Genomic DNA, 14,770 nt, shown 5'->3' with positions numbered 1-14,770 from the left:
TCGATTGGCGAGATTGTAATTTAGCATCCGAAAATTTACATAATGTTATCTGGTAATGTGCGTATGTTAAATTTTTCTCTCTTTTTTAACGTTAAATGAGCGTATCTAATTTTCGAAGACTTTGATCTGCGAGTGACAGTCTAAGTTTTACCACTGTTGCTTGTTTCTTATTTTCTTTCCAGTAGGATTTCTCTATACCTCAGTGTGCGTTCAACGTTTAGCATCATATTCAAAACAGTGTAGCTGTGGCCATTGATTGACAACCTTAAAGTATCTCATTGACTGGGGCAGATTAGATGAACGTGTGTCTGCAACGACAACTGCTCACTACTTACTTATTATAGAATTTAAACTGGGGGTCACCAAAGGTTCTTAACGCCTTTAATATTAAAATAGTTCGAAAAATTAATCAGAAATAACTTTATGTTTTGATTTATATTATTGATATAAATCAAAACATCGTGTTATTCCTGATTAGTTATACCCCCGCTTTAAAAAAGGGGGGGTATACTGTTTTACCTCTGTCTGTCCGTCCATCAGTCCGTCAGTCCGTCAGTCAGTCCGTCCCATGAAACTTTCGTCACATTTTTCTCAGGAACTACCGTGACATCCACCCTTTCTGTAATTTGGTATCAACATTTATATATGTCAGCCATACCGTGTGATGCGTTTTCAGATTCATCACTTGACAACTTCCTGTTTACCGAACACTTGTCTGATTTTACACATGATAGCCAAGTTGAAAATTTTCGTCACATTTTTCTCAGGAACTACAATACAAGCATTTCTGAAATTTGGTTTCAGGATTTATATAAGTCAGCTATACCGTGTGATGCGTTTTCAGATTCATCACTCGACAACTTCCTGTTTACCGAACACTTGTATGATTTTACACATGATAGCCAAGTTGAAAATTTTCGTCACATTTTTCTCAGGAACTACAATACAAGGATTTCTGAAATTTGGTTTCAGGATTTATATAAGTCAGCTATACCGTGTGATGCGTTTTCAGATTCATCACTCGACAACTTCCTGTTTACCGAACACTTGTATGATTTTACACATGATAGCCAACTTGAAAATTTTCGTCACATTTTTCTCAGGAACTACAATACAAGGATTTCTGAAATTTGGTTTCAGGATTTATATAAGTCAGCTATACCGTGTGATGCGTTTTCAGATTCATCACTCGACAACTTCCTGTTTACCGAACACTTGCATATTTTTACACTATTAATATTATCCACTTGCGGCGGGGGTATCATCAGTGAGCAGTAGCTCGCAGTTTCACTTGTTTTTTCTAATTTCTTTATTTAGGTGTTGAGAACCTTTTGTGACCCCACAGTTTAAGTGCCTTTAACAAGTACATAGTGAGCAGCGGTTGTTACAGACAAACGTTCACATAATCTGCCCCAGTCAATGGGATAATTTAAGGTTGTCAATCAATGGCCACAGCTACACTGTTTTGAATATGATTCTATTTCACCTTACATTTAAATGTTTATAAATGTTGATAAATATGTGTTTGTATGTTTATGTATAGCCAATGTTTTTTGTCAAATTATGTAGCGATCTGTAAATTTGGATTTTTAACCAATAAATATCTATCTTTATCTTTCACGTTACAACTACTTAAATTCTGTTCATCGTTTTTACGAGTCTACTTGCAACTCAGTCATAATGTGCATATCTTATGGTCGTTTTACATTCCACACTAATAATTGAAGTTGCATAATAATTAAGTATGGCGTAAATGGTAAGTTAAGACAGAAGCATACATTATAGATTATCGCATAATTTGGTATGGTAGATGATAATACGAATAAGACATAAATCTTGCTGATACCTTAACTGGAAGAGACTGGAAGTAAATGATGAGTGCCCGATTTGGGTTTTTATCTTACTTCAAGTAACCATGCATAACGAAATAATTTGATAAAGTCATCCTTAAGAAATATCACCCAGTCCGATTGGAGTCTATTACTAGTATTTATATGTATTACCGTGGAAATATTTCGTTAATATGATACTTTCATTGTATTACTTAGTCGTTGTATCTATGCAACTGTCAATGCAAGCTAACCGACAAACGAACGTATAATTTAGGAAGCAGTTGAATGACAGTGTCTGCAATTAGTAAGGGTAACTTCGGGTAAAGGCACACTATGCAGATATGCATGTACTATCATATGACCTCCAATAGAAACTGGCATCAGATCAAATGACGTTTGTTTATAATAATAAACAAAAGCCATATGATTCATTGATACATGCATATTCTGCCTACAATCAGTTCTTACCAGATGTAGCAAACCTCAAACTCTCATAATAGATATATTATTGATAATTTTCCCTGGCTAAGATAAAATATCATGATGCCATTCAATCATCATGCACACAAAATTACCGAGATTAGAAAACTTTGGATAATATTATTTTTCATGACACCAATGATTTGTAAAGTAAGAACCTTCTTACTATAATACAAATCCTTGATTACACTTTTAAAAGGTAAAATCAGAGAAATGAATATCTAAACAATTGTATGTCAGATTATTGTTTCCTGAAATGGCAGGAAGATTGTTTTTTGATGGGTTTTTTTAAGCATGGCATTCAACGACTATAAGAGTTATACGTTTAACGTAACTCAAAAACAATCACCACCACTACAATGAAAATCGGTTGATGAAAATAAGACTAACTTAACCTTAGACATGATAGACAATTTCATATACATAGATAAATGTAGAAAGGAATGTGAAATATTTAGATTAATAGATAATGTCTTTTTGTCTGTCATTTATCATTTCTTTTTACAAGCCAATTCTCGTAATGCATAGTAACTATGAATTTTCACAGTCAAAGCATTTGGCTTTCTAAACGTTCCCGTTTAATATGTTAATCAGCAGTTTTAATATATAGATATTTGTCCCTGCTAGAACTAAACCAGGAAGTAAAACCTTTGTTAGTGTCGAGAAGACACGAAAATAGTCGGACAATTACGACTTGAACCTAAAGATGCCAAATATATATGTCTATTATCATGAAGCCGTCTTCAGTAATGCACTTGATCGACGAAATTAAGCACAATATGCGAACAGACGGATCCTAGGGTCCGTCTTGAACTTGTAGTGAGAGTTCTTGCGCCATATTGAGAGCCTCACTATTTGAGGTGAAGAACATCAATAAAAGTGTTGTTCTTTTTTTCGTTTTTGGCGTGACCGTAGTAATCTTATGCAAGGAAAAAATACATCATATCTCCTTTCCACTATGATTGCATTATTTACTTATAATCATGCAAGCGTGAAATGTAGGTCATTATGACAAAAGTATTTTAGATTGCTGTGGTATCGACAATATAGCAAAAAAGTGGAAAGTTATTGAATATCAAAAGTTGAAGCGCTTCATATGGCAATGTCAACTGTTCTGACCTTAATATGGTTATTGTTTTGAAATTGGTTGAAGGGGAGGTTGGTGCGCAGATCACGAAAATATGGTTTAACCCCACCAGTGTACGCACGGTCATGTCAGGCTAACTGGAAAGTATGGTGTTCGTTTTTGATTGTCTGTGTTTTTTCTAGGTGTGGGGTGATGGTGGTTGGTGGGGTCTGTTGTACTGTGCGATTGTTTTTGCGATTCCTTTTATCGATTTTCGTGGTTTTTATTTTTCAATGATTTCAATACCACGCCAGGTTTCTGCCATGTGAACGTATAATGTTCAATCAGGGTTACTGTGACCCGATTGCCACAAAACTGTATTGTTACGCAAGTGAAATATAGGATTGAATATCATTGATATATCGTAATAGTTGTAAAGAAATGAATATGAACTGAAACCACCAGATGTGCTAATATATAAGAAATACATGCTGACTTTGATGTAAATGCTGAACACTGATGTAGTATGCATTTTAATTCAAATTGGGTTCAGGGTTAGAGACATACCGTAATATACAAGTAAGGAGTGAGTCGTGAATTATCTTAATCTGAATGCGTTTCTTTAGTTTTATATAGTGACCGATACCCGTCCCACAATCACATCTTTCTCTTTATATACCAGAACAAAAACCCAAATAAAGCCTTACCTTTTATCTTTACGGAATTCCAATTAGGATCATTGACGTTAAAAGTATCCTAATTTGAATACTTCTGATAATTGGATACACAGTAACACTCAAAACACACAGGAATTCTTTTATTTAAACTGATTAGAGAAAGTTTGTTTACTTTAAACTTGAAATCAAGACGGTGGACTATTTTAATACTTGTACTTTAACACTGGTTTAAGATTTTTAAAGTGTTGAATTAGATGTTTAAGCTCATATGAATTGAAAATATGTCTAATCTGTTATATTTTTGTTGAGTGGTATTAACTAAAAAGTAAACATTAAAGTTCGAATTCTTGACTGGTCACTTGAACGAGTTCTTTGTTCTTTATAAAAATTCAATGATTATAAAAAAGTTTTCACGATTTTCCGCACAAATAGTTTCCATTTTATTAAACATTCATAAAGGGTTCCATCATGATATGAAGCATTAGTCTTCCCGGCGATGCCTGCAGTCCGTATAAACATATGATGTCGACTGCAACCATTAATAAGTTGAATATGGAAAAACTAAAAAGAACCAATGGGTTTTTTTCTTCAGATGCTTTTTTCTTTATCATGATAAAAGTTTATGTCAAACATGAATGGTTGCATTATAATTTAAAACTACAATTTTGCATGATTTATATAAACAGTTTATGTCATAAGTGCTACTGAGTTACCACTAACATAGCTTGCCTAAAGTGATACTTTCGTCGAAGAACTGATAAAACAGATTATTGGATTCTTGCGGGAGTTTTGTTTGTCTATATGATATTGTCCCTTCTTCAAAAGAAAGATAACTCTGATTAGATTTTATGTTTGAATCCATGAAACTTCTTCCGCTGTAACTATTTTCACCCTTATCATTCGATATTGATTATTGATAATTAAATGAAGTATCCAAAAAATGAGGGAACCAATTTCTTTACCGAAGACAGATTATAAATAGCAAATCACACACCATCTCCCTCAACTCAAATCCTCCAAAACTCTAAAACTAGAGTTGACACTAAAATGTGTTTTTATTTTCGGAGGAAGGCAAAGCCTGACTACCCGCTGACACTCGATTGGAAATCTGACAATCCTAGTCAATTAAGATTGAAGTCAAACGCACCTTCTACGTGCGGGATCCGAATTTACATCTCCAAGCTTGGGATACTACTAGGATAAGTAATCTACGTTCATATCCGTCGATATGGATATTTTAACATCTTCCAGTATCCTATACTAGGTTACTTCAGGATAAAAAAAAAAAAGTCGAAAACGAATAAATCCAGCAAACGTGTTTAACCCCATTGTATTCAATATGCGACTGTCTTAAGTCAGGAAGGAGCCTTTAATTCGGTGTTTGTTGTTTATTGCTGCATATCATATTTGTTTTTCGTCTGAATTTTTGGACACAAATCTGGATGCTAGTTTTCTCGTTTGCATTGTTGAACACATTTTTCCTTCTGGGCTTTTATAGCTTACTTTGCGATGGGTTTTGCTCATTGTTGACGGTGATGGTGACGGTGACCAACAGTTGTAAGCTTTTACGTATTTTAACCTTGATTACGATTCCATAAAATGAGATGAAGATCAAGTAAACCATGTCTGGGGGAGATTTGATCCTTGCAAGAATCCAATATACCAAATATTATATAATATGACTCATTATAAGTGAGAAATTCACACGACAAAAACCTATACAATTTCGAGAAGTCGCTGCACCATGGATATGAGGTCAAAGATAACGGACAAAAGACAGATGGACAGCTTGAAACATAACGCACCTGAATTGTATACAACGGAATGAAACGTAAGGGGTATTTTATATAACAGATAGTACAGGCTGTCGTCGCCACCGGAATGCAGTCCACGGTAGGCGATACAAAAACCGCACCTTTAAATCTATTTGGTGTATATTGTTTATTGTTTCTTTACAGATAAAAATGTCTATAGGAAAACAGAGACATAATAGTGACACCGTGTTATTCTAAGTAGTAAACTTAAAATAGGAACATTTATAGTCCATATAACGAAAAACAAATTTTCAAATGCAGTTCTGTATATTTTGAAACAAAGCAGTGATAATTGACAGATAATGATTGATTTTCAGTGGCAAATAAAATATAACAATATTTACACAATAATCAGCACTATGAATTTCTAGCTAACGTCGTGTATTCCATTTTCCATATCATCGGGTGGCATCACCAAAGCATCTTCACACCTTCGTGCTTTTTGAGGAGCTTGGAAAATAAGTCCTTGTCTTGCAACACTTTGAGTTGCAACGTTTGCATGCACGATCGCAAAAGGAGTTTCCACAAACATGCCTGGATGATCTACAGCAGCAGGATTAGCATATATTATATCTGATTGTATGTTTTGATAAGGCACAAGTTGTATAGGTGTAGCTGAACAGTGATTTTCATCAAAGATATTATGCATTCCTGAATTCGACTTGGCTGGAGTAGAAGTTGAATTATTTTGAAGACGATCAACACGTTTGTTTCTAATCTTTCGAACTTTGTTACCCTCTAAAAGTGTTAACTCATTTGATGGAATAGTTTCCGTCATTGTTTTATCAATACAGCCCCTTTTCATTTTTGAACTCTGTTTCCGCTTTGGATATGGCGTTCCTGGTTGCAGAGTCGAATCATCTTCTAGTTCAATGTGACAATGTTGTTTTCTGTGTTTGGGAGAAGTCTCGTATGTTATTTTTCTGATAATTGGCTTTGCTGGAAACTCTGGAGAAGTCTTTTCCCCATGCACTGTTTTAAAGCTGTTTTCCAGAAGCATTCGGTCAGTGACAGAACTTCCTCGGCTGACAGTTTGTTTGTTATTATTTTTGTCGGGTGGATTATATTTGATTTTTATCTCTTGAAAATTTTCTCGCCATGTTGAGCACAAAATATAGTTTCGCCTGATTGTAAACTGAAAAAAAAATGCAAACAGACTATAGAGAAACTTTAGTTGCATGGTTCTGCTTCAAATTCACACTGAATTGTCGACTGAAAACAGGAAAAGAAACATACCAACGTTCATTAGAACGTCTTTGTGCTTTTAAACAAACAAAACACCGTATGTTTTTATCTATAAAGGTCTGATGAATTTAAAAGCAAAAAGAAGTTCTAATGATTGTTTCTTTTCCTGTTTTCAGTTGAAAATTCAGGCATTTACTTTAGGGAGTTTCAGCAGTCAGAAACGGTTCTATTTTATGATTTGAAAACTTGAATCTTTTTTATGGTAAACAATTAAGATCACTATAAACATTTATACTTCCTTCTTACGCATTTCTCCATCTCCCTCGTCTTACTTTATACCTCTCATATAACTTTCGAGTTACCCATTCTCTGATTTGGCACTATAAATATTCCTCGCCGTCACATTTACTCATTGTCCAGTTAATGCATGCAATACTAAAAAAACCTTTGTTTTATAAGGTAATTAACAGATTATTGAAAAAATAGATAATAAATACAAACCCCACACCACAAAGAGAAAATCAGAAGGTTGATCATAGCTAGAAGAATTAGGGTTGTTGCCTGCCAGTCTTTGTCAACAGATGTAAAGTAGCTGGCACCAATCATGCACCCAGTGAAAGAACCGATTGTAAATGGGGTGAACCAAATGGCACAACCAATATCTGCAATTAAATATCTCCTTTCCCTTCCTAATGACTTGTTTTTAAGGAACTGAAAGATAAAAATGTCAGAAATAAGTCCTTTGCTAGGATTTAAAACAAAACACCAAACACTCATTAGTTAAAACAAAATGACGATATCTTTTAAACTAGATCATTATCTGACACCAAGGATATCAAACTAAATTTCTACGTCATTTGGTCTCTGGTGGAGAGTTGTGTCATTTGCAATTATAACAAATTTTCTTATTTTTACTAAAACACTCAGAATTCTGAAAATGTGCTATTAAATGATTTTAAACTTTGATTTTTAACCTCCTCCCAATACATTTGTATTAATTATCCTCTATTTCTGTGAGTACTCCGAAAGACAGCAAGAGAATTCCCATTTTCTATAGCCAACTTATATAAACATAACGTTAGCCAAATTGTTAAAAAAAACTTTGAATATCAGATTTTTAGTGGAACGCGATGAACCACGGTTCTGTCATACATAAAACTACGCCATTCATCTTCCCCTATTTTAACTTGCTTCTTAGTTATGCTAGAATTTTGTATTCACTTAAAACATAAATTTAATTTAAAACAAAATGAATGGGGAAATTAAAAAAACTGTCCCTAAAAGTTGTTTTTTTCTCCAATTTTGCAGTATTCATGCATCCGCCAAGTTCAAAATGACATATAAGGAATGACTTTTTACATAAAGCGTATTTGATATAATATATGAGTAAATACAATTACACATATGAGTAAATACAATTACACATATGAGGGAAAACAACTCTTACCCATGTCACTGGTTTGGGGTTTTTCGAAATTGAAAATTGGAATCCACAAATTTCACATCTTGTTTTATCGGATGCTCCTAACCACTTTTCAAGACATGACATATGTAAAGCTCCGACAGATCCCGAACAGAAACATGGCGATAGGAGATCCTCCTCTTCGTCTCCTTCATGACAGATTCTACAATGCGGTGCATCACTGTAAAAGAAGAAATATACCAGCTTGAAAATCAAATAGAGGTCAGTATAAAACTACATTCCATTAAAGGTAAAAATAAAGATGAGATTTGCCCCATGCTTCACAGATTCGCGTCCGTCTATGAAACTTTCTTTCATATACATTCTTACTCTTTCTGGATTGAAAGTGGAACTTCTTTTCAAACCTCTTCATAGTAACAATATTGTGAAGTAAATATTAAAACAAAAAAGAAAGAAGAGGAAATAAAGGCTGGGTAAAAGAGTTTTTATTATTATTATTACATATTAAACTGATATAATTTGTTGACACAGATATATGTTGTCTCTCCTGTCGGCAGCAACACTGCTATTTTATTCAAAGTTGCTCGACCATGTCATAGAGAGCAGGGCCGGGTCTAAATATGGTGACATACTGCAATGAAGTGATAGTAATGCAACTTTCTAAAATGTCATTTTTATTATAAGTAGTTCTAATCAAACTTGCATAAGCACATAACTTAGCATTGAAACTTGGCCAATTAATTTAAGTCACTGGACAATATCCTAAGAGGTACGGGCCTTGAAATAGTCGACAAACTGAAATGCAGTTAAAGTAATGGAATTTTATAGAAAATATCATTGATCTTTCACAAGAAGTTCATATCAAAATTACTTAATTAAGCATAGAACTTAACATTGCAAATTTCTAATTAATTCAAAATCACTGGACCATGAACTAGGGACCAGGGCTTCGAAATAATTGCAAAACTGATATGTACCGATAGTAATGCAACTTTATTGAATCTATCATTGATATATCACAAGTAGCTCTTGTCAAACTGTTGTTGACGCCGACGCCGATACTGTCGTCGCATAAAAAGCAGCTCATATGTTTCGCCGTCAGGCGCGAGACAAAAACTGACATACAAAGGATGGAGGATTTTCTAATATAAAATGGCTCGACCATAAAATGAAAAATTATATGGGTTCTTTACTACAAACGATTTCAACATACCTATCACTTTCAGGATTGGGGAGTGTGGTTAGATCAGCTATACTGTCACAGAGAAGTCTAGTATCGTCAGACCTGTTAGACAGATGGGACAACAAGTTAACTATACGACACTTTAGTTTCGTTAAATAACCAAGGAGTAAGAAACGGAACCCTATTATAACTTATTGTGAATTTATAAATGATGTAAAACTAATTCAATCATTTTTGTACAACATGTAATTATTTTCTCAATTTATCAATCTACTAACATTTTTTAATTAGTTAAAATAAATGTATGCTTCCTCCTATTTTAGTATTTATGGATTATTTTTTTGTATCCTTCACAAGAAAAGCTCAAAAGACAAAATTTAAGAAGCAAATGCATAAACATTTGAACATCAACGCCCAAACTATTGTGGTCGTATGTTGCGTTTTTTTATGTTTTTTTGTTTTTTTTGCTCTACATCTTGCTATTCAATTGAGCAGAACGACGTTAACATTGAGACGAAAACAGGTTTAAGCGAAATTGTTTTTGCCTTGCGTTTTACATATTCCTATTTTGTGTTCCACATTCTTTCATATAAGCCTTTTTTTTTGTATAAATGCAAAGCTCAAAATCGGAAAGGATTCCACTAAACCCTCTATCTGCTTGTTTAGGTACATTGTCACCCCAAATAAATCGCCGAGCTTTTCTCGTTTTTCCGAGTAAGTACAAATGCATTTAATATTTCCGAAAATAGTCATAAATTGTTTTCATTCTGAAATTCACACTTGCTTTTTCAAAAAAATCGATTCAGTTTAAACGCGGACCATGAAAAGGACCCCAAATTGAACTGTAACTCAAATAAAATCTCTCCGTTTATACCCCTTGCCCAACTTGGAAGCGGGGAAACCAGAGACTTTATTTCCACTTGTACAAATAACGCAATTTGCAATATTAGTTTACCTGTTTATATTTGTACAATAGTTGACTGATCGCAGTATAAAAAAAGTCAAAGACAAGACTATTGTGTTGTATGATTTTACCCAACACCAGTTGACCGCCATTAATCCAGTCAAACATCTGTAAGTGACAGTAGGAGCAGAGGAAATCACTTTAGACAACCCCAAGAACAACTAGAGAATGGAACAAACTACCAGAATCTGTAGTCTGTATTGGAGTGTTGATCATTCGAAGCTATCAGTTCTTAGAGTGAACACAATCACCTGGACCCAGCCACATTTCAAATTGGCAGCAGGAAAACCAGTGTAAAACTGACTGGATAACGACTGTATACTTTTATATGGACTAACAAAACCATTGGGATAGTATTGTTATATTGACTTACGTAGTATTATGAGGGTTGGGTAGAGATTTATCAGCAATACTATCGTGTATAATTCTAGATCGTTTTGGTTTGACTTCTTCTGTGGTGTCATTAGTATAATCAGACTCGTCCAAAGCGACACTGCTGTACACTGTCAAATCTTTATGAACCTAAATGAAATATAAAGATCTTCACTTGTTATCTTCTTATATAAATTCTTCTAAAAACTTTGTTATAAACAATGTTATAATATATTTTCCTGCTGGCAAAAAATATACAATACCCTTTATTCCGTATAAAGTGAAGTGTTTCTATTCCATTGAGGGCTTCCTTAAAATATCATATTTAAGAAAGCTTTTTCGTCGAAGCATGCACAAAATGTCACGATCAGGAAACCATATTAGACGAACATTTAAATCCTACAATAGCTGACCTTATAACAACTGAACAATTGGTTTCATAAAAGTCAGCATGAACCATTGAACCATGGAAGTAAAGTAGAAGTCAATGCAAAACTGACTTGATTCAAAAATGGAAAACATTTCAAACCGATGAAGTATTGCCTGTCAAGCATGCAGTCATAGGGCGTTTTCGGGACATTAAAGGGGAGAACACTTGAACTTTTGGTTATACACAATGTGACATAAAAAAAAATGAAATACTTTTAAACAACTTTTGAAAAACTGGAAAACTTATAAAAGTAGAAAAAGGCACCTGTCTTTCGTTGAAGACCGCATGATGACATCTAGATGTCTTTTTTTGCATGCCATTCAATTTTTATAATTTGTCTCGTCATCTTCCTGTATTCTATTCATTATATGTCGAAATTCGGTCATATTTGGTTGATTGGCTGATTACTTGCTATTTGGGTTCCGTCCAACGGCAAATATTACAGGCATATCAGTTTTTGAACTTTTTCTTGCTAATTACTTTGTATGGGATATAATGATGATAGATTGGTGCTTAACGTCCAGTGACAGATATTACAAACATACCAGGACGAAATCATGGCATTTAAATGCGACATGAATATGAATACTCATTTTATATTAGACCGACACAATGAGTTAGAATTATAATATCCTATTTATAGAAGAAACTGTCCGCTGGACAACATTTCATCTGACAAAAACATATAGTATTCTAGCTGCGAGCAGACCAGTGTACAGGTGTAGTATCAATTAAATTTATTAACAAATAGTTTCGATTATTCTTCCAGGAAATTAATCAGATTCAAAATTATAACGTACCTGGTTCCGAGCGAGAGAAAAAATGCGTAGGGTCGTCAACACTGAAAGGTCTCTCTTGAACATATTTACAGATTCTGAATTTTTTGCTTAGCATGGCGTGGTAAAAAACACTTGTTTAATGTTGAAGACCACGTGTTGGCCACTAAAGATGTATTTTATGGTATTGATTTTTTTTATCGATCCTTAAAATCATAACTCGATATTAAATTATTAAATAAGAACTTATTTGTAAAAAAAAGTCCATTGATTTTTATGGTTTATAAGTTTTTGACGTTGAACGTAAAAATTATGACAAAATATATATACATAAAGTGCCTGCCTTCTATCAGTTATAATAACTGTTGTTTTAAATGATACACATACCTTTGGTCTCCCCTTAGAGAATACAGGAGAATTAGGATCAAATCCACTGGTTTCCAAACTTTCTTCTCCTCTACAAGCAAGAATATAACTTCCATTCAGCTCTCTTGTACTGTCCTTCCTTTTGTGTCGGTGTTCATGAGGCGATTCATCTTGTAAATTGTCATACCCAGAAATATTCATTCTGTTCGTCCGTAAGTCAAACGTCAAATATCGGTCCCACAAAACTGAAAGGTGTGCGTGTAACGGAGTGAGTAGAGTTTAAACAAGTAATTTTGGGAGCCAATAGTGACCCGTATAAAGCCTACGGCATTTATACTAACTTATTAACAAAAGTATTTTTAATTTATTTCCAAGTCGACAGTACTTTAGATTTTTTAAGATTTTTCTCTCAAACATATATAGCATTTTAATTACATTTGCGCATGATATTTGTTGTTCAAGGTCCTTACAAAAATTGTTAAGTTATTCTCAGTGAAAATAAATCAAGATTTCAAAAACTTTTTGTTGCTATCCAAACCTTAGATAGTCGCTACTAGTTTGCTATAGATGAAACCGTTCTTAAATTTCCTAAGATCAATTCCTAGTCCCCCTCGTACACAAATACATTTCCGAATGTAATATTTCTCACAGAACTAAATTCGCACTTTTCTCGATAAGTTTTCTTTATCCTCCGAAATATTTTTTAGAATAGAATGATCTAGGCGATAAAAAATGAAAATAACATCTTAACAATTCCGTGCGTCCACTGAAATCACTCTTCTAGAAGAATTCTCAAACCTAAATATATCAAATTCATCTAAGTGGAAATCAATCGGATTCATTATAAATATTTCTGTTCTGAAAGAGTTTGGTCCGTTGTGATGCAATAACAAAACTATTTAATATGCTAAATGTCAAGTGTCAAGCATTATATGCATATTCAGGACGAGAACGAATCAACTATTTTAACTTGAATAGGATATGTAGATTCTGCAAGGTAGGATGACCAGAAAGAAGGGCACAAGAAACAATGGTTCGTTTGATAACCAGTAAACGTGCAGAGAGAATTACATTCTCACTACAATCCTGCATCGGATTTAGTTCCGACCGGATATGACTGTATTTTTATATCCCCGCACAGCCAAACGAATGTATTATTTTAGATTGGTTGATTGGTGTTTAACACCACTAAGAGCACTGATTTGCTATTTCGTAGTGGCCAGTTTTATTGGTGAAGGAAACCGGTGTTCCCGCAGAGAACTACCGACATTCAGCAGAAAAGCTGACAAACGTAGTCAATATTAGATTGAAGTCCAGCACACCTGCCACGTACGAGATTAGTTCACACAACCCCAGTGTTTGGCTAGTGATACATATTGTCAGTGGTTCAACTAATGGTACCGCTCGGATACCGAGGCCCTCCACTAAAGAAAGGGTTCGAGAGTTCAGAGATTATCATAGTTGTATACCCAAGTCACCCTTTGAGATAAATATAATTGGAGGTATGGTTTCAAATAGGTGATGTTTTCCTCGTTTCGGCTAGAAGTAACGGGAAAATGTCTGTTACTGTATTCGGTATTACGGTGTGTGAAGGTAAAAGTTAAAACACAGTGGCGGATCCAGAGGGGGGGTTCCGGGGGTCCGCACCCCCCCTTTATTTTGGCCGATCAATGCATTTGAATCGGGACATATGTTTGCACCCCCCCTTTGCCCTGGGCTAGCACCCCCCCTTTCGAAAATTCCTGCATCCGCCACTGAAACATGTACATGTTTTTATCTTTCTAGTCATTTTTTGAAGCGTACACATCACAATGACATCTGTGGTGTTAATCGTGAAGATTCCTATCATTTCTTTTTAAAATGTATATTATATTCAGACATACGAAATAAAATGTTTTAAAGTCTTCACTGGCTTCAAAATGATTGTAAAATTAACATAGAACTACTAACCTCGGGTAGTTGTCTATTTTCTCTAGAGCAAAACCAAACCATTTTCAAAAATGTCTTAGAGTTTATTAAAAGTTAGGAAAGATTTCAAATTGTCTAGATAAACCATGATCGCACACACATCATCATCTAAGTAAATATCTTCCCCCTTTTTTTTTATTTTTTATTTATTTTTTTGTGTTTTCTAAAAATTATTTTATTTTTTTTAATTATTTGTCTGCAATTCTCCGCCTTTTTTATCCATATTTATACATA

General features: G+C 34.2%; 1 protein-coding gene and 1 long non-coding RNA gene across 3 annotated transcripts; one reads left to right on the top strand and one right to left on the bottom strand.

The window, feature by feature from the left end:
* Window positions 1-6,117: 6,117 nt before the first annotated feature.
* Window positions 6,118-12,879, bottom strand: LOC139520549 (uncharacterized). Of its 2 annotated transcripts, XM_071313279.1 has the most exons (6): window positions 12,590-12,879; window positions 10,998-11,146; window positions 9,691-9,762; window positions 8,502-8,697; window positions 7,556-7,765; window positions 6,118-7,004 (listed from the first exon to the last, which is right to left on the bottom strand). In XM_071313279.1, exons 1-6 carry the CDS (start codon window positions 12,767-12,769, stop codon window positions 6,237-6,239), a joined length of 1,575 nt encoding a protein of 524 aa, XP_071169380.1. In that variant the 5' UTR covers window positions 12,770-12,879; the 3' UTR covers window positions 6,118-6,236. The 2 variants fall into 2 exon arrangements, with proteins under 2 accessions (XP_071169380.1, XP_071169381.1); XM_071313280.1 differs by lacking the exon at window positions 9,691-9,762 and having other exon boundaries at window positions 12,590-12,875.
* On the top strand, window positions 8,623-9,977 carry LOC139520550 (uncharacterized). Its single transcript, XR_011663918.1, has 2 exons — window positions 8,623-8,738; window positions 9,704-9,977. It is a non-coding gene; the product is annotated as an uncharacterized lncRNA (long non-coding RNA).
* Window positions 12,880-14,770: the final 1,891 nt, after the last annotated feature.

Source organism: Mytilus edulis, chromosome 4 (genome assembly GCF_963676685.1).
Source record: "Mytilus edulis chromosome 4, xbMytEdul2.2, whole genome shotgun sequence".
Lineage (NCBI taxonomy): Eukaryota > Metazoa > Mollusca > Bivalvia > Mytilida > Mytilidae > Mytilus > Mytilus edulis.
This window is presented reverse-complemented; position numbering and strand designations above follow the sequence as displayed.